Source organism: Dromiciops gliroides, chromosome 2 (genome assembly GCF_019393635.1).
Source record: "Dromiciops gliroides isolate mDroGli1 chromosome 2, mDroGli1.pri, whole genome shotgun sequence".
In the NCBI taxonomy this organism is placed as follows: Eukaryota; Metazoa; Chordata; class Mammalia; order Microbiotheria; family Microbiotheriidae; genus Dromiciops; species Dromiciops gliroides.
Genome location: NC_057862.1, coordinates 42,634,930 through 42,659,945, shown reverse-complemented (window position 1 = coordinate 42,659,945; position 25,016 = coordinate 42,634,930). Strand labels below are relative to the sequence as shown.

The 25,016-nt window shown below is 39.7% G+C and overlaps 1 protein-coding gene across 1 annotated transcript in view; it reads right to left on the bottom strand.

The window, feature by feature from the left end:
- Window positions 1-15,281: 15,281 nt before the first annotated feature.
- Window positions 15,282-25,016, bottom strand: part of PRAP1 (proline rich acidic protein 1) — a 33,601-nt gene continuing 23,866 nt past the window's right edge. Inside the window, exons 3-5 of the mRNA XM_043980289.1 lie at window positions 22,677-22,735; window positions 20,896-20,993; window positions 15,282-15,460 (exon numbers count right to left, since the gene is read on the bottom strand). Coding sequence (XP_043836224.1) covers window positions 15,282-15,460; window positions 20,896-20,993; window positions 22,677-22,735 — 336 coding nt within the window. The remainder of the gene's footprint in view (window positions 15,461-20,895; window positions 20,994-22,676; window positions 22,736-25,016) is intronic.

Below are 25,016 nucleotides of genomic sequence, written 5' to 3'. Positions count from 1 at the left end.
CCTAGCTGCCCCTCTGACATTTCTAATTCAGATAGAGCTTCTGGTGAGGAGAGCAACCAACAGCCTTGTATTTATTTTTTGTACGTGGGCAAGAAGGATTTGGTGACCTGTTGGTTTGCTCAAGGCCTGAGAGATTGTTAGTTGAGCATATTTTCATGTGATAGGTAAACATTTAGAGTGACACATTCTAATTGAGGTTGATATCTCTTAATCTTATCCTCACCTATTCAGTGTGCAAGGTAAGACCCTAAGGACCTTGGGAGATTATCCAAGGCACCTCGGACCCAGATAGCCCTTTGAAGTTTGTTGGAAAGCAATACTTGAAATTGCTTTAGAGAATGCAGACTGGCCATCTGGTTTGTGCTGGGACAGCATCAGGGAAGAAATGTCTTTGTTCTTTCATCTGTTAATTAGTAATGAGATGTTCTAAGCATGGTCTTGGGATAATTATGTAGCTATTGCTGGCAGAAGAAGCAGGTTCAAAGATAAACTGTCAGTAGACTCTAAAAAGTTGATTGGTTATATGGTTTTCCAAAAGAACTTGGTCCTTGGAGGCTAACTCTAGGAGCTGATAGACCTCTCTCAACTAAAAAAGAAAATTACTTTTTCCCTAGCCTTATGACCAGGGTATAGTCCTTTTTAAAAGAGCTGAAATTTAGCCCCTGGGATGTAAACTGAAGAACAGGTGGCAGAGCCTACCCCTCCCCTTATAGAGAAGAGGCAGCATCTCAAATGACGTCTCCACCTGAAGGCAGCCTATGACCATACAGCTCCATGGAGAGCAGAACAATAATATCACCAGAAGACATTAGCCCGTCCTTGAGTTGCTACTCCATGTTTGTGCACCCAGGCCACACAAATTCTTTCATATGTGATCCTTTGTTCTCTTATGGGCATCCATTCTGATTGTAGATGATATATATGAATGAGGTTTATGGGGAAAATGTTTTGTTGCTACTTTTCTCACCAAGTTATTTCATTAAATGCTTTTGCTCTAAACTAATGATGTCTGTTGGCTGACTAATAAAAGTTAGCTCATCATTGGGAGTTTGTGAATCATGGAGGGAGTGCAATGGCAGAGAGTACTTCTGGGAGTTCCAGGGGGTAACCAGGAGCTGTCCCAGTGGCTAGTCATAAGACATATTGGTAATAGAATGTCTATGCTAGACATAGACATATTGGTAATAGAAACCTACATGGCTGATGTCACTCCACTGTTTTTTATTCAAACTCCCAATTAAATCCGAGAAATGAAGCTAGAAGAAAAGGATATTGATGAGCTAGGTGACCAGAGAAAGGTGACCAGGACAGTGAAGAGACTAGAGATAATTGCATCCTTTGAAGATCAGGTAATGGGAGTAGAGATGATTAATCTGGAGAAATCTTAGAAAGATTATGGTAACCAACTTGAGTAAATTAATCAGTAGGAATTCAGTAAGTGCCTACTATGTGCCAGGCACTGTTAGGCACTAGAGATTTAAAGGCAACAACAACAAAAAGTAGCCCCTGCCTTTAAGGAGCCTGTGTTCTTTTGTGTCAAACCATTTCAGTTGTACCCCAGATACTGGAGATGTCAGCAGATGCTGACCTAATTGGTCCTGAAAAAAAATGACTACAAATGGTCACAGAACAGCTCCTGGTGTACTTTTTAGAATATCTAGTGAAATTTCAGTTCCCATTCCATTTCATCTGATCCAGGAAGCGCTTTTGAGCCTCTTACAATACTCCGCCCCCTTTTCTGTCTTCCCTTATGTGCCATCCCCATTCCTCCAAAAAAAGAGCCTGGGAGCTGTCCCCAAGGGCTCAGGTCCAGATACTTAACAGATTCCTGGAAAGCTTGAGTTTCACAAGAATTTGTCTACCAGCAATGAGACCCCTTGGGATAGGCACACTGGTCCCCCTTGGGTGATTCCATTTGGTTTGCACTGGGGCAGCCTGAGGGAAGAAATGTCTTTGTTCTTTCACTAGTCACTTAACAAGCGGTTTTCAGCACTTAAGGCCTCTCCTCAAGCACAGGCCCCTCCCAGGACCTCTGCCTCCTTCCTTGGCCTCTCCTGCCTTCCTCCGCCAACATGTTAGTTGGAAGTGTCTTCTTGGCCTCTGAAGCCAGGTCATGCTGTTCAGCAACTGTGCTAATGGGAAGTCAAGGGTGTGGGGAGGCGGGAAATGGTATCAGGGAAAATCAATAAATAACTTTTTGTTTCCTGGCTCTGAGCAAAAATTCTCATTTTTAGCAATTAGGGGGCCTGACTAATAACAAAGTTGAGGGGATTTGGGCAGGATGTTGAAAGTTCTCCTAGTTTCCTTATTACTATAGTGGGCAACACCATACTCCCAGGCCCTCAGTCTCACAACCTAGGAATCTTCCTGGATTCCTCACTGTCTCCCACTCCCCATATCCAAGCTGCTATTTGCTGATTTTCCTGTATGCTAGTGCATGCCCTTATCACTTCATGCCTTGATTACTGCAATAGTCTGCTAGTCTTCCTGCCCCAGTCTCATCCCACCCCAATCCATTCTCCATTCTTCCATTAAAGGGATCACCGAAAACACCAGTCTGATCATGTCATTCCCCTACTCGGTAACTCCAATGGCTTCCTATTGCCTCCAGGAACAAACACAAAATGCTCTGTTTGGCATTCAAATCCCTTTGTAACTGACCTCCCTGGCTTTCTTTAAATCCCAATGGAAATCCTACCATCTACTGGAAGTCTTCCCCAATCTCCAGGACCATACAGCTAGCAAGTGTCAAGTGTCTGAGGCTGGATTTGAACTCAGGTCTTCCTGAATCCAGGGTTGGTGCTCTATCCACCGCACCACTTAGCTGTTCCTCCTCAATCCCTCTTAATTCTATGGCCTTCCCTCTTTTTTTTTTCTTTTTGGTGGGGCAATGAGGGTTAAGTGACTTGCCCATGGTCGCACAGCTAGTAAGTGTCAAGTGTCTGAGGCCGGATTTGAACTCAGGTACTCCTGACTCCAGGGCCAGTGCTTTATCCACTGCGCCACCTAGATGCCCCTGCCTTCCCTCTTTTAATTATTTCCTCTTTATCCTTTATATAATTTGCTTTGTATATATTTGCTCCCGTATTGTCTCCTCCATTAGATTGTAAATTCCTTGGGGGGAAGGGACTGTCTTTTGTCTTTTTTTTTTTTGTATCCCCAGTGCCTGGCACATAGTAGACACTAAATGAATGAATAAATGTTCGGTTAATTCTTTAATTGTATAACCCTGGATAAATCACTTCACTCCTCTGGGCCTCACTTTCCTCTTCTGTAAAAGAGAGGATCTCCCTAGATGGCCTCTAGTCCCTTCTAGTCCAGATCTATGATCCTGTAACTTGGCAATATGGCAGAGCGGAAGACACCCTGGCTCTGCAGTCAGAAGAGCTGGATTCAAGGCCTGCATTTGCCCTTCCAGCTCTCCTATGAGGTCATCCCTTCTTCCTCCTCTCCCCCTCCCAGACACCTGGATGATGAGTCAGGATCCACAAAGATTTTCATAAGCTAGAACACTGGGATGAAGCTAATAAGGTGAAATTCAATAGGGATCCATGGAAAGTGTTACCCTTGGGTTCAAAAGATCATTTCATAGTTACAAGACATAATTATTGAGAAGAGCACTGAATTTGGCAGCAGGAAGACCTGAGATCAAATTTTGCCCCAGACACTTATTAGCTGTGTGACCTCCTTTCTTTACTTCCATAGCTAACACCTTATTTCATGCCCTAGTCACTTGTATTAGACCTAGATAATTACAACATCCTCTTAATTGGTCTCTCAGCCTCGAGTCTTTCCCCATTCCAGCCTATCCAACACACTGCTGACAAATTATCCACCTCCAGAGAAAGAACTGATGGAGTCTGAATGTAGATGAAAACATACTATTTTTCACTTTCTTATTTTTTCTTTTGTTCTCTTTCTTATTTCACAACATGACTAATATGGAAATGTCTTTTACATGATTGCACATACATAACCTACATCAAATTGCTTACTTTCTTAGGGAGGGAGAAAATTTGGAACTCAAGATTTTTTTTTAAAAAATGAATGCTATAGGGGCATCTAGATGGCGCAGTGGATAGACCACCGGCCCTGGAGTCAGGAGTACCTGAGTTCAAATCCGGCCTCAGACACTTAACACTTACTGGCTGTGTGACCCTAGGCAAGTCACTTAACCCCAATTGCCTAACTAAAAAAAAAAAAAAAAAAGAATGCTATAAATTGTCTTTCGTGTGATTGGGAAAAAAAAACTATTAAAATATTTGTCCATCTGGCTTAGGTTGTAAAAAATGGAGTGGTTTTGTAGGAGCCAGAATGCAGCATAAAAAGGTAGGCAATTTTGGTGCTGGTTGCTAATAAATTCAGGAATATGAGCCTGAAGGTGGGGGTTTGAGGTTGAAATGATCTTGCCTACTGGGCTTATGGTACCTTTTGCTCTATCTCAAATTTAATTGCATGCTAATTGAAGAAGAACTTGGGAGAAACTTGAGCTATATAGACGCCAGTCTCAACATATCTCCTATGGGGTTTTCCCTGGGCGTTGTTTTCCAGATGGCTTTTGAGGGCATAGGATGCCCATAAAGGGTTAATTAGGAGTGAAAGGAAATTTCTAACTTTAGGTCAGATACTGTTGCCATCTAGGATAACAGATTGAACTAGCACTAGACAAAAGCAATCCAAAAAATAAATTTAACCTTTGTTTAACAGTATTCTGCCCATAGGGGGCTACCATCTAGAGAGCCATCAGCCTACCCTTTGACAGGGAGAAACTTTCTAGTCATTGTCCTTTAGCAGACAGAACCTGAAATGGCCAGCAGTTGTCCCTAAAGAGATAAAGCCCAGAAGATGGTAACAGAGAGAAGTTTGGAGTACAGAAGACCAGTAGAGCAATGCCAAGCAGATATGCACCTAATGCAAAGCAGAAACTCTACACCCAGAAGACAGAAGCAGAGAAAATATAATGACATTACCGCAGGATATCAGCAGTCCTGAAGTATCAGAGGTAGGAGTTGTCTTGGCCATAATCGTCCCCTACATGAATGGCTTCCATTTGTGTTTTTTCATCAATATCACATGTGTTTTCTGAGTGTGTACCCTAACATACTGATTGTGCTGTAATTAAACCTGTTTGATTATGTCTTTTGTTTTGAACTAATGAGGTCTCTGGCTTCTTGGTGAAAGTAAACACCATAGTGAGAGCTTGTGAGCTCTAGTTTTAAATAAGTACTGACCTGCAGAATGCTCAAAACCAGCTTTTCTAGGAGCCTTTTAGTGGGTATCCCAGCTACAGGGATGTTCTGGAGGCTTCACATTCTAGCTTGGAAGAGCTGATTGTCCAATTTTAAGTGTGAGCATTTACATCTTAGAAATAGGCAAGTGCTACAAATTAGGGTTTGATTTCTGGACTTAAGAAAATGATGGAGAAAATATTAATAATGCAGATTAAATTTAAAAGTGGATCATGCATACTTTTTTTGAAAGCTAATTGTTAAACACTTAACAGCAGACCTTTGCCTAGCTGATTTGTGTTTAGGAGGAGAGGAATCATGATACAATGGAGAGAGAGAGCTCAATCTGGAATCAGGAAACCCTGGGGTAAATCTTGCCTTTGACTATTATTAGCTGTGTGACTATGGGTGAGTTCTAACTTCATTTCTATTGGCTTTAGTTTCTTTACCTGGAAAATGGATATAATACCTACCTCAGAGGGTTATTGGGAAACCCAAGTAAAATCATCTATGTAAAGATTGCTGCTAACCTTAAAGTCTATTTAAATTTCAACTATTGTGATGAGCATATAACTGATCCTTCCTGACATTTATATAACACTTTTAAGGTTGCAGAGGGCTTTGTAATGATTGGAATGATGCCACCTACTGGAGACTTGCTGTGGGAAAGCTCCACCATGAGGAAAATGCCTCAGAGACATTGTGGCTTTTCCTTGGCGTCAGGAAATGATGTTTGCTCATGGGTGCTATCTATCAAGGCTACCAGCCAATCAACTTGAGGAGCCTCCTATTTTCTGGGAGGAGACAGGAAGGAGGAAAGGAAGCCTGCACGGAGAGCGCTTGGGCTTTTGGGTTCCTGACTTGGTGGTGGTGGCGGCAGAAGACTTCACAGAAAATTTGAGGAAAGATAGGAATGCCAGGCTTTTGGAATTCTGTTCTCAATCTTTTTCATTCTATTTTCCAATAAACCCTTAAAAACCTAAACTCGTTTTATCAGTGATTTTAGTCAGTTTCCCCCAAAACTGGGGGAACAGATTAGAATCCACATTTAGAATCTTAAATTACACAGCTTTATTTGATTTATTATCATTTCATAATTCTTTTTCATGAAACTGATGAAAAATCTCATGTAAATCCGGAAGCAGAATTCAAATGTACCCTAACCATAAGCTCTTTGAAGGCAGGGCCTGCCTTTTGTCTTTCCTTGTATTCCCCAGCTTAGCACCATACTTAGCACATAGTAGGTGCTTAATAAATGTTTACTGATTGGTTGATTGATTAACTGACTACTTTCTGCCCTGACACAAGGGGACAGTACTGGACAAGGGTCTGGAGCACCAGAGTTCAAGTTATACTTCTGTCTCTTCCTACTTATTGGACCTAGGGCCATTTACATGGACCCTTCTGACCTAGGCCCAGACCTCTCCCTTGGTCTCAAATTCCTTATCTCTATAGTAAGGGGATTAGAGTGGATTTCATTCAAGCTCTCTTTCAACTAGGACATTCTATGATCATATGAATTCCACAGTGCTAGAGAGAGTAATTCCAGAGAGAGTTAAATGCTAATATTCTCACTGACTTAATCAGAATTGATGAAATGATAGGCAATAGGCCTAAAATTGTGAATAAAGTTGATTAAAGTTGTTTGAATTTTTTTTTGGTTTTGCTTTGTGTTTTTTTTTTTGGGGGGGGGGAATGAAAACTTTTGTATTACTGCTAAAATCCATATTGTTTTTATAGCCTCCAGGCTACTAATCATTGCTAACCATGGAAAATTAACATGACTCATGGGTAATAGAAAGACAATTTCAGATTTGGAAGGTATTTCAGCTGCCATCTAGTCCAACTTCCTCCAGAAAGGAACCCTCACAATAACGTATGTGACACATGTCCATCCAGTGACTTCCCTCCGATAAAGGGGACAGAAGTTCTGGGCTCCCTTACATCTAGTATATATTTATACATACATACATGCATACATCCATAGGAACCAGGGCTGGAAGGCACTTTGGAAGTCTAGTTCAGCCTCTTTGTTTCCAAATGAGGAAACAGGTCCAGCAATGGGAAGTGATTTTATCCAAGATCACACAGGTAATAAGAATTAGAGCCAGGATTTGAACCTAGGTTTTAGATGCTAAATCCAGTGTTCTTGACAATTCAACACGCTACCATGCTGATTCAACGACCTGCCATTAACATAAACAAACAGACTTCAGGACTCTTGAGCTATATGTGATCTTGGAGGTTTTTCCCTTCCAGGTCTGTCATTCTCTAATTATCTTTCATTGAGTCTTTAGGAATGTCACTGAAGGTTGCTGCACACCAGCTTTTGTGTGCCCAAGGCCCAGGGCCTCATAATAGCCCCGATTCAAGAAAGATTGGATGGGATTATACTTTAGAGAAATTCATGTCAAACTTTGACCCATGTTGGGAGACACAAGATAGTAGTGGCAAGACCCTTGGTTTAGTGGTGAGAAGGTCTAGGTTTTAGTTTAGGTTCTGATTCAAGCAAGGTTAAGCCACTAAGTCTTTCAAAGCCTCAGTTTCCTCATCTGTAAAATGTTGATAATACTACTTACCTCAGAAGGTTTCTATGAGGAAGGTTTTATAAATCTTAAGGATGCTACATAAAGATGGACAATATTGTCATTGAAGAGGGAAGGTGCTTTGTCTCCTGCCTTTAGTAGGGGTGTAGACATGGGATTGCTTTATAGGATAGGGTTCCATAGTTGGGTGCAGAGGGAGTTCTGAATGTATTGGCTAAAGTTGGGGATGTGGTAGTGTGGTCTCTCTTGGGACCTGTACCTAAATGATTCCTGTGAAATCCTGTTCAAGCAATGAAAAGATGATAAAAAGAAAATAAAGCCAGATGACTTAAACATTCCCCCAGGACAATGGATTCCATTAGTACTCCCTTTGGCTCATACAATATTATTTTCACATCTGGAGAGCTAAAACAATTAGGCTGGGGAACATGCAGTCACAATCCTCACATCCCCAGTACAAGTACACCAACAACCTCACTGTTCAAGGGGAAAGGCTGGGAGAGGCTCACTGTGCTCTTCAAGGAGTTCTCAGCTCCTGGCTTACTTTGGCAAGGAATGAGACAGACTGAAAAGATGATATTAGCTCTAGAGCTAGAAAGGAGATCAGAGAACATCTCCTCCAACTATTTTACAGAAAAGTCTGAGAGAGATCAAGTAATTTGTCCAAGATCACACAGGTGAGAAGTAGCAGAACCAGATTTCAAAGCCAGGTCCATGGACCTCAAATCTAGCCTTTGTTTTACTTGTAGCAGCCTGACTTCTTACTAATTCTCACTAAAAAGGAACCTCGTGAATACCATCCTACCCTTCAGTGATACTTACATTATAAATAAAGTGGAATGGTTAGTCCAAAAGAATGAATTTTGCAGATGGGGAGACTTAGGTTCAGGAGATAAAGTGATAACCAAGTGATCAACCAAGGTCACACAGGTAGTAAGTGGTAGAACTGGGATTATATGATGGCATTTCAGGCAAGGAATAGGGCAGATTGGGCGGGGTGGGGCTTACAATTATACCTTTAAATCATACATCAACAAGGGCTAGCCTTTATGTGGCATTACTTTGGTTTTTTGTTTTGTTTTGCTTTTTTGTGTTTTTTTTAAATTTTTTGTTATTATTATTATTATTTTTTGGTGCTGAAATGAGGGTTAAATGACTTGCCCAGAGTCACACAGCTAGTAAGTGTCAAGTGTCTGAGGTCAAATTTGAACTTAGGTCCTCCTGAATCCAGGGCTGGTGCTTTATCCACTGCGCCACCTAGCTGCCGCCTTATGTGGCATTACTTTGACAGACTTTAAGACATACTATAGTTTGTTGTGGTTTTTTTTTTTGGTGTGACAATGGGAGTTAAGTGACTTGCCCAGGGTCACACAGCTAGTTAGTGTCAAGTGTCTGAGGCCGGATTTGAACTCAGGTTCTCCTGAATCCAGGGCCGGTGCTTAATCCACTGTGCCACCTAGCCACCCCCATGCTATAGTTTTTATTGAAAGATAAGGCTGGGAAGACGCCATACCCTTATATATGAAATGTATAATCATACCTCATAAATGTATGGTGCTTTTATGAATGCAAAACATTCTTGTCTATTACCTAACTTGAATCTTTGACAGGTGGGTCAAGTGTGATCCCCATCTTCCTAAGAAGGAAATTGAAATACACAGATGTAAAATATCCTGAAAATCACATGGCTAGGAGCAGCAATAGCATAAGTAGAAGAAGTTGTAATTGCTGGTAATAGTAAAAATAACAATAAAATAATAATGATGATGATGATAACTCACATTTATATGGTGTACTTTCCACAGATGAGAAAAGCAGCTGGACTAGATCATAGGGAAAAAATAATCTGTCCTGGAGGCAGAAAATTTTGAAATATTTGAGAGAAAGATTGATGTTCAAGCTATGTGAACGAATAGACTCATAGGAGCATAGATCATCTTCATCAGCAAGCATTTTTGAGTGCCTACTGTGTGCCAATCATTGTGCTAAGCACTGGGGATACAGTAAAAGGTAGAACAGCAGCCTCTGCTCTCAAGGAGCTCATAGTCTGATGGGGGAGATGATATATAAACGGTTATGTACAAACAAGTTGTATACTATCTCTCTGGAAGTGAAAGGGACCTCTGAGTCACTACCCCCCATCCCCCAGGGACTTCTAGCCAATCCCCCTCACTTTATAGTTGAGGAAATTCAAGTCTAGAGAAACAAAATGACCCACCCAAGATCATATCGTTGTAAGTAATAGAGTTGTCATTTTAACCCAAATTCTCTGCTTGTCAATGCTTTTTTTTCATGCTGAACATTTAGGAGGAAATCAAAGAGTATTTTGACCAAAAAATGGAGAAGAAATCAATAACTATGAGTCAATGTACCTACTTTATTACCTCTACTATCTGATGAGACTGATCTACCTGGGTATCAAAGGCATCCTTGCTGAAAATAGGAGATGGGAACAGAAAGGCTTTTGCAAGATTTCTCACATTTCTAAGGCCATCAGCTATTTTCTTAAAGTCTAACTTTAGGATACTGATGATAAATTGAAGGCCTCCAGAATGGTTACTGGGCTACCTGGGTAGGAAGAAATTACTAGAAATAGTATGTTGAAAGGAACATTGAACTAGGAGTCTGGACTTTGGTGTGCTAGTCTTCTTTCTGCCACAAATTCAATGAGTGAAGCCATTATACAGAACTTAGATTTTTTAATAATGCAAGGAAATTATTTTTATAGATGAATAAACTGAGGCCCAAAGAGGTTAAGGAACAACCAAGTAGTCAATCAAGATCACATAAGTAGTATGTGGCAGAGCTAGGATTCAGTGGTAAAATATCAGGCAAAGAACAGGGGAGATATTGATCCCAAAGGAATTATTTTTACAAATGAGGAAACTGGGGTTTAGTGACAATCATCTGGGCAATCAAAGTCACATAGGTATCAAGTGCAAAATTGGGATTCAATGATAGATTTGGTTGTCATGAAACTTCTGTTTACTCTTTTGCAAATTCATGGCGTAGTGGAAAGAGTACGGAATTTGGAATAAGATTGTGTAGGTTTCACTTGGTCAGATATTGAAGATGCCAAAGTCATCCATTGTGTGCTGGGCCAGCACCAGTCATCCTGACTTTTGTCATGCCACTGGACTTCAATGACTTTGTTTTGTTTTGGTTTTTTAGTGAGGCAATTGGGGTTAAGTGACTTGCCTAGGGTCACACAGCTAGTAAGTGTTAAGTGTCTGAGGCCAGATTTGAACTCAGGTCCTTCTGACTCCAGGGCCGGTGCTCTATCCACTGCGCCACCTAGCTGCCCTTTTCAATGACTTTGGAAGAAGAAGAAGAAGAGTGAGGCTGATGACTTTGTTCAACTCTGCCTCATTTAAATCCAATTTATGGGCATGTCAAGACATCATAATGTCATTGGTCCTCTTCGAAACAAGGATGAATGACATATAAGTTGTATCCCAGATTGGTCACTTAGTACCTATGTGACTTTGGGTAAGTCACTTAATTTCACTAGTCCTTGGGTTTTCTATTTGTAAAAAGGAGACTTAAACAACCTGTAGGGTGTCTTCCAGCGCTATGCTTCTACACCACTAGGTGGAGCCATGATCCTCTTTGTTCACTATAAGAAACTACCCCTTGGTTAGAGAAGGAATGGGTATTGTAAGTGATAAAGCACAGTGGATAGGGACCAATTTCTGTCTTGGGTCAAGGTGCAGATTCAGATTTCTTAAAAACCTAAAAAATATCTGTGATTTTTGTTAGTGTTCCCACACTACCTCTACCAATGCAGGATTCACCCCATCCCTCTTCTTCACCTTAGTAGCTAGTCTTCTGAACTGTGCCCCTTCTAGAAAATTTAGCAGCTACGAGACACATCATGGTGGGGAGACTCCACATTTAGTGGGGTTTCTGGTGTGTGTGTGTGTGTGTGTGTATGTGTGTGTGTATTAAAGTATGAGTAAATCCTTTGACAACGTACCTCATCACATTCCAAGCTTCTTCTCCAGCTGGGTGGAACCTTTCAGAATTTATGCTTTTGGGGTACAGAATGCCAGCACCAAGAGTCACTTCTCCGCCTTAGCAAAGCATTAGAGTAGGACTTGGGTGCACATGGATTTAAGCTGCTGTAATTTTTCTCCCTGAAAATTCCAAGGGAGATATTTTAGTGCTGCTCTGTATTTCAATTTACATAAATTTGCCAGTCACAGTCAAAAAGCCCTAACTCTTGATATGCAAAATACTCTAAATGAATCAGTCTGACTGATAATGAGTTAGTCAAGACTGCTTGAAAAGGCTGCAGTGGGAGAGAAGCTTCTTTTGCCTTCATACATGAATTGGGGGATGAACTTTGGGGTATACAGGACCAAACTAGTAATTGGTCTCAGAAAATAGGAATGCTTTCAGTATCTTTTGGATCCATTTGGACATAAAGTTTTGCTAGAAGCCAGATAAAGCCATCCCACTTTTAAAAGTCATTTTATTTCTTAGAAATTAATTTATTTGGGGACAAGTTCTATGTAATTATTTTCTTCTCCAGGGCATTTTAAATAGATCCGAATGATGAAATGAGATAATTATAGCTTCTGCCTCAGCCAGTGGAGTAACGTCAGCCAGATTGTTATTGCATTGTCTGTAATTAATTTAGTTAGTATTATAATTTTTATTATATTGGTGTGCCCCAACCATGAACAATTAATCTCTCTTTAAATATTTGTCTTCCTTTTTATTCTGTAAAGAGTGTTTTATAATTAAATTCATATAAATACAGAATGTGTAGTGGTAAGTTTACTTAGAGGTGTTTTATACATTTTGAAGTTATTTCTAATGGGATTAATCTTTATATCTCCCACTGCTGGGTTTTATTAATAATATTCAAAAAAGACAGTTGATTTGTATGTGTTTATTTTATATCCTACTACTTTATTATAGTTGTTGTTTCAGTTAATTTTTTGGTTGAATCTCTATATTTCTCCAAGCAAACTATCATATCAGATAAAAAAATAAAGGTAATTTTGAATTTCTTTTTGTTTATGATAATTTCTTTTAGAGCTCTTACATTAGGTAGTTGTGTGATCCATTTCCTCCCAGGTCCACATGGGGACAGCTATGCTAACCCCTACCCCTCTCCTACTTACTTATCTCCTAATTAATTCTATCATTTTTGAGGTTCAAAGACAGTCTAGTGGGTATGCTCTGAAATAATTTTAGAGATTATCATACTTATAGAAACTGTCTTTCTAATCAGTTTAATCTCTACCGTGGAGTAAAACTGGGGATATATCTTCTCCTATATGCTAACTTTTCCAACTCTCATTCTAAAAGCATTAACTTTTAGGCTTAGACAAAATCAATATTAATTGTCATGTCATTTATTAGAAATAGCAAATATATAAAAATGCAAACATCCTCTCAGTTGATATGGAAATTGAGGGGATTCTGAGGAAAAAGGTTGAGATTTCATCTCTGATCAAAGCAAGGGGAAGAAAGGAATTGTTGTTTAGGCTTCATAATCACCACATGCCACAACTGTTGTTTTGACCTAGTCTCATCATTAGTTCACAGGTGCCTCATTCTGATCTCTCTACTAGATTTTCAATCAATGTAGTCATCTGCTAATATCTTGTTCATTTCCCATCTGATGTCATCAAACTTGTATAGGAACCCTTTCCTTAAGGTCACTGGGATCCTCAAACAAGCCTGAGCTCTCTTGAATGCCTAGGAACAATTTAGCCCCAGGATTCTCTATCATTCTTGGAAGATCTAAAATTTCTGTGATCAGTGTACAAGCATCCTGGGATTTCACCACAATTTCTTTTTTCTTATGGCTAAGATATCAAATAATGGTGTTGAGAATATACAACCTTGCTTTATTCCTGAATTTATTGGAAAGGCTTCTACTGTTGCTCAGTTATAAATAATGCTAACTCTCTGGCTCAAGTTGGCTCTGAATTCATTATTTGTAAGAAAGAGGTCTTTGGAAGAACCAGGAGACAAGTCATAGACATCATTAATTGAAGCAGTGTCCAGAGCAAAGGACATTACAGTCTGGCAGTTTTCTACCCTGATTAGGCCATATGTGGAATACTATGTTCATTTATAGGTTCTGCATTTAAGGATAGACATTGATAAGCTGAAACCACCCTGTAGCAATTATTAAACTACTCCTTGGTAGATAATAACAACTCATTTTTATATAAGATTCTGTCACTTGTAAAATGCTCTCTTCATAAAAAGCCCATGAAAGAGCTTATAAATAGTAATATAAAAAGTGGAAAACAGCATAGTATGATGATGTTAGTTGACATTAATATAGTGTTTTAATGCTTGTAAAAGACCTTACCTACATAATCTTATTTGAGTCTATTAATAAGTATGAGAGGTACACAGTTTCTTCAACTGTAAAATGCAGATAATAGTGCCTACCTCACAGGCTTGCTGTAAGGATCACAGAAATAAATAGATGTAAACTTCTTTTCATACTTTAAACTTCTATATAAATGTAAGTTAACATCATTATCCCTTTTTTATGAATGGGCAAATTCAGACTCTGAAAACTTAAACAACTTTCCCATAATCGCCTAGTTAGTTACAGGGAAGAGCCAGGTTTTAGACCCAAATGATCTGATTTCGATTCTAATGCCCTTTCTCATAGATCATGGATCTAATTTGATTTAAATGTGCCCAAGCTAATTTAAGATAATAAGCAAGAAGACAAGATTCTAATCCACCTTCCCTATCGCTCCCCTGGCTAACAGATCCAGACCAATTCAGAACCTTGATTTCTTTGCATGTGTTTATTTTTATTAATCAATATTTCATAGAATCACAGAAGGAATCTGGGAACATTAAGGAAATGTGATCTTTACCTTGCATTAGGCTTCAAGGGATGAGATAGCCCAACCAGGAGAGGACTAACCTGATGTGGGAACTTCTTAAACTAATCTAGACAGATCATAACTTCAGTATGACTCTCTCTGTATCTTTCTGTCTCTGCTTGAATGTCTGTCTCTCCTATATTCTTTTTCTTTTCTTTTCTTTTCTTTCTTTCTTTTTTTTAGTGAGGCAATTGGGGTTAAGTGACTTGCCTAGGGTCACACAGCTAGTAAGTGTTAAGTGTCTGAGGCCGGATTTGAACTCAGGTACTCCTGACTCCAGGGCCGGTGCTCTATCCACTGTGCCACCTAGCTGCCCTCTCTCTCCTATATTCTAAAGTCATATATATCAATTTTATACAATACCTTATTTGGTATTATGAGCATATCATCCTGTGATTTAGATGGCCATTCTTAATAATCAAAAAATGTCCAATAAAGCCTAAAAAAGAGCAAATGTGGATGTCTTAGGAGGAGAGGGGGTTAGGGTCCCATGATCCTTCTTTGCATTGGTATGGAAAGAGGAGCCAGAGTAAATGCCATTAAGGAAGAAAAAAAAAAAGAAAACATGGAGAACAAAATGCATGGTGTGTCTTTTGGCTCAGTCTTTGGTCTCTCGGTTAACATGATTCCATCTGTTAATCTGCAGGATGGTAGAAATGGTCCCTGTCCTCTTCTGGACCCTGGAGCACTTCATGATAAGATGTCCTCAACATCTGGGGTTCTTCAATGACATCCTCTATGGAACTTGAGTGGTAGAAGGAATCTCTATCTTCCTCAGGTAATTGCACTGGATTTCGAAAATGTCTCAAGAGATCTGTGTATAGGGGTAGAGAAAATGTGCATTTAGTTCCCACAGAACTGTAAAGAAGAGCTCTCCTTACCACTTTTGGTGGCCCCTTCTCCTCTCAGATACTATAAAATTTACAGGTCCCCAATATATAGGGCTAAAAGTTAGACCCCATTAAAGGTGATATATGAGGAAGTAGAGCACGGTTGTTATTTTTCAACTCTTTGAAATGTGACTTCAGACTTCAATCCTCAACTGAAACTGTTCTCAGTCAGTCAGTGAACAAGCATTTGATAAGCATCTACTATGCTCCAGGGGTTATGCTAATCACTGGGGATATAAATAAAGGCAAAACTATGGGCCCTTCCCCCAGTAACCTTACATTCTGATGGGGGAGACATCACTCAAACAACTATAAACATATAAAATATATGGAGGGTAAATGGAAGGTAGTCTCAGAGAGAACGTACTAGCAGTGGGGGAGGGAAATCTGGGAAAGGCCTGGGTAAAAAGGAGGAGTTTGAACTGAGTTTTAAAGAAAATCAGGGAAGCCAACAAGTGAGGTGAGGACATGAGGGTCAGCCAGGGAAAATACCTGGAGTTAGGAGATGAAGTGTCCTGGGTGAAGAACAACACAAGAAGGATAGAACTGGATCATAGAGTGAGTAGAGGGGAGTAAAATGTGAAAAGACTTGAAAGATAGGAAGGGGTCATGTCATTAAGGTTCTTAAATAGCAAATGAAAGCAAAATTCCTTATTTGATCCTGAAGGCAATAGGGAGCCACTGAAATGCATTAAGTAGGCTGGTCAGACCAATTCTAAATTACCAGTGATCTCTTAGTTGCTCAATATGAAAGCATTTTGACAATCCTCACTCTTCTTGACATCTCTGCAGCATTCTATGTTGCTGACACTCCCCCCCCCCCCCAACCCTGTATACCATCTCTTCTTTGGGTTTTCTTGGCACTGCTCTCTTGTTTCTCCTCCAGCCTCTCTGACTGCTTTTTCTCAGGCTTCTTTGCTAGTTCATTATCTGTATCATGGTCCCTAATTGTGGGAGCCCCCCAATGCTGCATTCTGGGCCCTCTTCTCAATATTTAGAATTTTATTTTCACAAATTACATGTAAAATACAAATTTTGAGGGTTAAGTGACTTGCCCAAGGTCATGTAGCTAGTAAGTGTAAAGTGTCTGAGGTTGGATTTGAATTCAGGTGCTCAGGTCCCTCAGGGCACATGTTTTATCCATTTCTCTTCCCTAGTCATATCCTTTCTTATTTTGCTGACTTCATCAGTTCTCCATCCAGATTATCATCTCTGCCCAGATAGTTCTGAGGTAACAAGGCACAGGGAAAAGAGCAATGGATTTAGAGTTAGAAGATGGGGGGAAGGGTCAAATCTTTCCTCTGCTTTTTCCCACCTGTGTAACTTTGGGCAAATCACCACATCTCTCAGGGCCACATTCCCCCGTATATAAAATGAGGGAGTTGGACAAGATGATACCTAAATTCCTCTCTGGTTCTAAATCCATAGTCTTACAATTCCCAGATCTATAGATTCCATCCTCGTCTTTAGGAATTCACTTCCCTGCCACCAAGTACCGACTGAATTTTTTATACTGAATGTCTAGTAGGCAGCTCATACTCCCAAGGCAGATTCAGTATCTTTCTCTTAAAACCCTTTTCTTTTAAAAGAAATCCTTTTTTTTCATTATAATAGAACTTTCCAAACATCAATAAACCTAATTATTTCCCAAGACAAAAAAAAGCAGATTAAGAAGACTAATTGTAAAACTGGATTTTTACAACATATGGCTTAAAAAAATGATTGCTTGTCTGTATCCCCTTTCAAACTTCCTTCTATTCTCTTTTGTTCATTTTATTTTTTTTAAATTTCCATTTATTTATTTAAAGTTTTGAGTTCCAAATTCTATCCCTCTCTCATTCCCTCCCTCCCTCTCCTCCCCCCTCCCTGAGGTGGTAAGCAATCAGATATAGGTTATACATGGGCCATTGTGTAAAATATTACCATATTAGTCATTTGATATAAAAAGACTAGTAAAAAAAAAAGAAAATGCAAAATAGCATGCTTCAGCCTGTGTTCAATCAATATCAGTTCTTTCTCTGGAGGTGGACAGTATGCTTTTTCATTAGTCCTTTGGGATTGTTTTAGATCATTGAATTGCTGAGAGTAGTTAAGTCATTCACAATTGCTCATAGAACAATAATGCTGTCTCTGTGCACAATGTTCTCCTGGTTCTGCTCACTTCACTATACATCAGTTCATATAAGTCATTCCAGGTTTTTCTGAAATCATTCTGCTTGTCATTTCTTATACCACAATAATATTCCATTACAATGATATACCACAGCTTGTTTAGTCATTCCCTACTTGATGGGCATTTCTTTGATTTCCAATCCTGAGCCACCACAAAGAGTTGCTATAAATATTTTTTGTACAATTTTTTTCCTTTTCTCTTTTTCACAGTTAACTATCGTTAACTGTTTCCCTCCATCCTATACCCTTCCCCATGATATTTACTCTACTATCTATCTTCTATCTATCTATCTATCTATCTATCTATCTATCTATCTATCTATCTATCTATCTATCTATCTATCTATCTATCTTCTTTCACCCTATCCCTTCTCAAAAGGGATTTGCTTCTGACTGCCCCCTCCCCCAATCTGCCCTCCCTTCTTTCATCTTTTGTTCATTTTAATGATTGATTTAAATTCTTTTCTTTCCTTTTTTTTCAGTAGCATATGAGTACCTTCTCACCATCCCCTTCCCCTTCCCCAATAAACTCCATTTTCTCTCAAGTAACCAATGAGTAAGTAGTCACATAAAACAAATCCACTTGTTGGCTATGTCTGAATATGCATGCTTCATTCTGCACCCCTACTCTATCATCGCTCTTCCAGGAAACAGGAAAGCAAGCTTCATCATCAGGCTTCTGGGAACTGGACTAGTCATTACAAAATCCCATCACTTTCCCAAACTTCCTTATTTTTGTCAAGGACACCGCCATTTGTCCAGTATCCTTGGATTGCAAATGGCATTTTTTAGAGTCCTCCCATAACCCCACTTATACTATCAGTTGACAAATCTTGCCATTTATACCTCCCCAACATCTTTCAAATTGAGTATTTTTCCTCTGGTCACATAGCCTCCACCTTAGTTCAGGCCCTCATCACCTCTCACCTGAACTCTTTATTGTAAAAGCCTTTGAATTTGTCTCCTTGCCTCTGGTGTCTCTTCCCTGCCCAAATCCATCCTTCATGCAATAATTTTCTCAAAGCATATGTCTGAGCACAATACCCTCCTACTCAGTCAATTTGGGTGGCTTGGAATTGCCTCTAGGATCAAACATAAACTCAGTTTGGCATTCAAAAACCTTTATAGCCTTATCAGAATCTACCTTCCCAGGCTTTCTATAGATTGCTTCCTAGGAAACATTCTACAATTCAGGCAAACTGCCTCCTTGCTTTTACTCACATGTGGTGCCCCACCTTCTGAGTTGTCCTTCAGTCTTGGAATATGCTTCTTTCCTCCCTCTGCCTCTGAGAATCCTTTCTTTCCTTCAAGACTCAACTCAAGTGGATCTTCTACTTGAAGTGTTGTTTGATTCCCCACCCCCAGCTTCTAGTGCCCTTTATTCCAAAATGACCTTGTGTTTCTTTTGTACAGAATTTGTATATACAGGGCTTTCCCAAAATCCTATGCTCAAAACTGCAACAAGACTTTTGGGACAACTCTCTCTCTCTCTCTCTCTCTCTCTCTCTCTCTCTCTCTCTCTCTCTCTCCTTCTCTCTCCATCTCTCTCCTCTCTGTTTCTCTGTCTATCTCTCTGTCTCTGTCTCTCTACCCTCCCCTTCTCTCTGTTGTCTTGCTCTCTCTGTCTCTCTATTTATCTACCTGTCTCTTCACTGCTATCTCCCCGATAGACTGTAAGGTTTTTTGTTTGTTTCGGTTTGGGGTTTTTTTTGGTGAGGAAATTGGGGTTAAGTGACTTGCCTAGGGTCACACAGCTAGTAATTGTTAAGTGTCTGAGGCAGAATTTGAACTCAGGTCCTCCTGAATTCCAGGGCCGGTGCTCTATCCACTGCACCATCTAGTTGCCCCCGACTATAAGCTTTTTAAGGGTAAGGATCTTTTCATTTTTAACTTAGTATCCCCAGCTCCCGATGCATATTAGGTATTTAATAAATGCTTGCTGATTGATTGGTTGGACGATTGATAAGTAACATTAGGTTTAAAGAATTCTCATGGTCTAGCAAAAAGAGCAACCATGCTGTTTTTGCTTACATGGGCTTTATTTAAAGCCAAGCAGATAGAAATTGGCTGTCTCAAAGTGGTCCTAAGCAGCAGCAGCAGCTGTCTCCTATGGGATCCCTAGCCCTGGTCGATCCTGAATGCTGGGTAGGCAACAGCTACAACTATTTGGCATGATGATTAGGGACTTTGTGGGGTGCATGTGTTTGTGAGAGGGGAGGTAATGGCTTCAGCAGGGTTTTGTACTAAGAGAGAGGCTCTGCTTGAGCTAAACTTGTTTTAGGTGCTGTTGATGGTGAAGAGTATTTCTCTAACTTGAATTCAGTTTTAGGCTTGTTCTCAAGCTTCTGGGGACATTGTACTATTTAAAGGCCAGGAGAAGCTCCCAGTCTGAATGTGCCTCCACAATATCTACCACCAGTTACATATTTGGAAGAATACTTATCTATTAGCTAATAATAATTTTTTAAACTAAATTTATATAGTTTATGTATGATAACATAAACTTTAATAACACAAAACTATATAGTTTATATATAATAATATACCATATTTATTGAGCACTTTAAGGATTATAAAGCACTTTACATATATTATCGCATTTGAGTTTTACAACAACTCTGAAAGGTAGGTATTATGCTTTACAGAGGAGGAAACCAAGGCTTAAAGAGGTGACTTGCCCAGAGTCACACAGCTAATAGCTATCTGAGGCAGAACTTGAACTCAGGTCTTCCTGACTCCAGGTCTAGCATGTTCTCTGCTCTATCACCTAGCTGCCTCCAATTCAGCATTAGGAAGGTTACATATTAGAAAGAACATCCGGGGCAGCTAGGTGGCACAGTGGATAGAACACAGGCCCTGGAGTCAGGAGGACCTGAGTTCAGATCCAGCCAAGACACATAACACTTACTAGCTGTGTGACTCTGGGCAAGTTACTTAACCCCAATTGCCTCACAAAAAAAAGAAAGAACATCTATCTATCTATCTATCTATCTATCTATCTATCTATCTATCTATCTATCTATCATCTATCATCTATCATCTGTCTGTATCTAAAATATACATATACACATACATATATATACCTCTCTCTCTATAAGTATATATGTGTGTATCTATATGTATGTATGTGTGTGTGTGTGTGTGTGTGTGTGTGTGTGTGTGTATATGTCTCTGTGATCATATCTACCTTGGCTTTCCTCCAAACCTTTGAAAAGTTCCAGTCTGGACATGGGCTCAATGACAATCTTGTCTTCTGATTCTTCAGTAGCCTTTGGGCCCAAATTCCTATGAAAGCAAATATGTTTGTGAAATTAAGGCTAAAAGCAAGGTCAGCTAATGTTAAGAATAGCTAACATTTATAGAGTGCTTACTATGTGCCTGGAATTGTGCTAAGTGCTTTTTACAAGTATTAATCTCATTTGATCCAGTGATATGCTTTCATTAATTGGGTAAATACAAATGGAGATCGCTGCTAAATAGTTACAAGTTATTTTTTGTAAATGACTTTCATCCTGAGCTAAATCCCATTCCTTGACTCTGGGCAGGAGATATTGTTTCTAGCAGAAATTCTCTTGCTTCCAAGTCTGAAAGCATAAGTAAATAATGATACATTTTCCTTTTAAGTTGTTGTTCAGTCGTGTCTGACTCTTTGTGACCCCATTTGGAATTTTTTTTTGGCAAAGATACTGGAGTGGTTTGCCATTTCCTTTTCCAGCTCATTTTACAGTTGAAGAATTAAGGCAAACAGGATTAAGTGACTTGCCCAGGGTCACCCAGCTAGTAAGTGTCCAAGGCCAGATTTGAACTCTGGAAAATGAGTCTTCCTGACTCCAGGCCCAGTGATCTATGCACTACAGTGACCCAGTCTTTTAAGTAGACACAAGATATAGAACTAGGTCTAAGATTTTCTTCAAGAAAACACAGGTGGGCTGAGGGTTGGGTGAGAGGTTGGTGGAGGAAGTTCCCACATGAGTGGCCATAGATTTCAAGTTGGAAGGCACCTCAGAACTTATCTAATTCAAGCCCCTCATTTTACAGGTGATGAAATCGAGTCCCAGGAAAGTGAAATGATTTTTAGAGATTGTACAGATAGTAAATACCAAGCTCTTATTCTATAATCCTACCAAGGTAGTGACTATGAAGCACTTCTATGGTTTTCTTGGGCAAATGGGTGGAAGAAATATTCATATATGTGGTAATAAATATCCTGCTTCAGAATAAATCAGTTCAGTAAAGTGAGGGTGGGATGGGTCTAAAAGAACAAGTTTTCTGATTCAGCAGGATTTGAGGCCATGGAATTCAGAGGTCAATTGTTCCTGGCTTAAGAGGAGCTAATCAGGATGCAGGGATGACTGGCAAGCTCTGCATTTCAAATATAGACTTAGCCATAGCCTTGAGCAAATCAACAGAGAATGTGCTGACTCAAACCCAGCAGGGTTAGAATGCAACCAACTATTAGCCAGGTTATCCTTATTGGAGCAAAAGCAATAATAATTATCAGCTGCATTTGGGCAATTTGGAAGGGAAAAAAAAGACCACTAGGGTTGATTATTTTCTGAGATAACTTGGGCATTAATCCCCCTGACCTATACTTTGGATCTATCTTTATGGTTTAATGAATATCTTCCATTGTCCAAGTGTCTATTAAAGCAATGGATGAGAGAGAGAGAGAGAGAGAGAGAGAGAGAGAGAGAGAGAGAGAGAGAGAGAGAGAGAGAGAGAGAGGGTGTAGGGGGGTTGTTGCACCCTGCAGTTTAGTTTTGTAACTGGAAAATTAGATATATTTTGTTGGAGAGAATTTTAGGTTTAAACGAATTTATTACCACTTAATCAGTCAAAGTATATTAGATTTCAAGAAAGGTTGGAAATGAACAAAAAGCCGCAGATTTTAAATGAAGCTGATTTTATTGAGCCAGGAGGAGAGAAAACAAAGAGAAAGGCTTTAAATGTGGCTAATGTTGCTCTTACAATTGTTCATTAGTGTTCTCTTCAGAGAAGCTGTCCTTTCTTTTGGCATTCATTAAAACCTGGAAACCAAGAGAAAAATCAATGGGGAGCTAATAGGTTAAGGAAGCTTTCAGGTAACTCCCTTAGGAAGCCCCCTCTGCAGAGCTTTTATGGCCCTTGCAAACTGGGAGGGCTGTAGGGTTGTTCCATGAATAGCTTTATCGAGGCCAATGCTTCTGAAACTTTTTTCTCCACTCACAGCCCCTTCCCACCTGAGAAATTTTTATGTGACTCCCTGGCTATATAGGTATATAAAATAAGGTTTACATAAACTTTTACTGTTACCAAATTTTTCATGACCCCCACATTCGGTTACACAACCCCATATAGAATCGAGATCCACAGTTTAAGAAGCTTTGATCTAGGCAAGGTTGCCTGTGGCATCCTTGGGCTGAACATCAAAATGTTAAGATTAGGAGGCTCTTGAAGAAGTCATCCAGTACAACCCTTATCTTCAGATACTGTCCAATGGTTCAACATGAGAAAGATGGTTTAACAGTGGAATCATCATTTGAGAAGATGTATTACTATTTGCTTTGCCTTGGTTCTCTAAGGACTCTGAGACTTTTCTACCTTACTTAGAGCTTAAACTTCCTATATGTGTTGTCTATTTCATCAAAATGTTATCTCCTTTAAAGTCAACACTGTCATGCTTTTCTATTTGTACCCCAGTGCATAGAGCAGTACTAAGCATATAGTTCATCTATTCACCCATCTACCTCTTCATTCATTCATTCATTCATTCATTCATTCATTCATTCATGATTTTTGTCTAAATGGAAGAATGTCTTGTCTCAGCCTTCCCTGGTTGAATCTCACAAGGATATGCTACTGTTCCAAAACTGAAGAAGAAATTTTCATACCTAAGTTAAGTTTTGATTATTGTGCTCTTCTTGGTCTTGTTCCCAAACCTGTGCTTGAATATTGTGCACCTGTGTTAGTATCCACAGGTGTCTTCTGGCCTTTATTTTTTTTTTTTTTTTTTTTTTTGCGGGGCAATGGGGGTCAAGTGACTTGCCCAGGGTCACACAGCTAGTAAGTGTCAAGTGTCTGAGGCCGGATTTGAACTCAGGTCCTCCTGAATTCAGGGCCGGTGCTTTATCCACTGCGCCACCTAGCTGCCCCCTTTATTTTTTTTTAACATATGTGACTAAATATTACAAAATATGTAAATGCAGGTCATGAATATTAGAATTTTCTGGCATAAAATAATTTGTTGTTCAGTCGTTTCAGTCGTGTCCAACTCTTCATGACTCCATTTGGGGTTTTCTTGGCAAAGATAGTGGAGTAGTTTGTCATTTCCTTCTCTAGCTCATCTCCACAGATGAGAAGACTGAGGCAAACAGAGTAAAGTGACTTGCCCAGGGTCACATAGCTAGGAAGTATCTGAGGTAAAATTTGAATTCAAGAAGAGAAGTCAGGAAAATGTGACCTTGGGTAAGTCATTTCCCCCTTCCTTGGGTCTCAGTTACTTCATCTGTAAAACAAGGTTGTGGTAGGGAGCAGATAGAAAGTCAGTGTTGCATAATGAACGGACAACTAGGACCCTGACATATACTACCTAGGACAATTTCCTTATTGTCTCAGTGCCCCAGAAACCATTGAGAATGATATGAATGATTGAATGAATTAAAAACTAGATATTTCATGCTTTCTGTGAGCCAAGCACTGTGTTGTCTTCAAACCATGGAAATGATAAGAATATAGAGCTGAGAGACCATAGAGAACATCTAGTCTGGCCTCTTCATTTTCCACAGAGGTGTAAACTGAGGCAGAGAAAGCCCAAGGTCACATGGGCAGTAAGTGGAAGAGTCAGAATTTTATCCCAGGCTAAAATTCTTTCCACTGGACCACACTGACCCTAGTTCCACCCACCTGACCATACACCAAAGCAAAAATAAAGGGGTTAGTTTTTCTCATTTTTAAGTTCTCATTCTATACCTAAATCAGATGGGGAGTTCAGAGATGCTGAATACACTTGAATTGAATCTTTTCACTATAGGGCTAGGATATTGAGAAGAGATTAAAAATCCTTACACCTCTTATTTTTATGTCCTTCCAAGGGACACTGGGATTTCTTGTGTAGTGGAAAGAACAGTGCTTTTGGAGCCAGGTGACTTACTTCTGTTTGGATCCTTGGTTCTTCCAAATCCTATCTATATGACCTTGTGTAAGACACAATCTTTCTGCTGCTCATTTTCTTCATCTCCAAAGTGCTGGGCCTTCATTAGATGACCTACCAGGTCTCTCCTAGCTTTAAGTCTTCACCCTACCTGGTTGCCTGGTTACTGGGAAGACTGG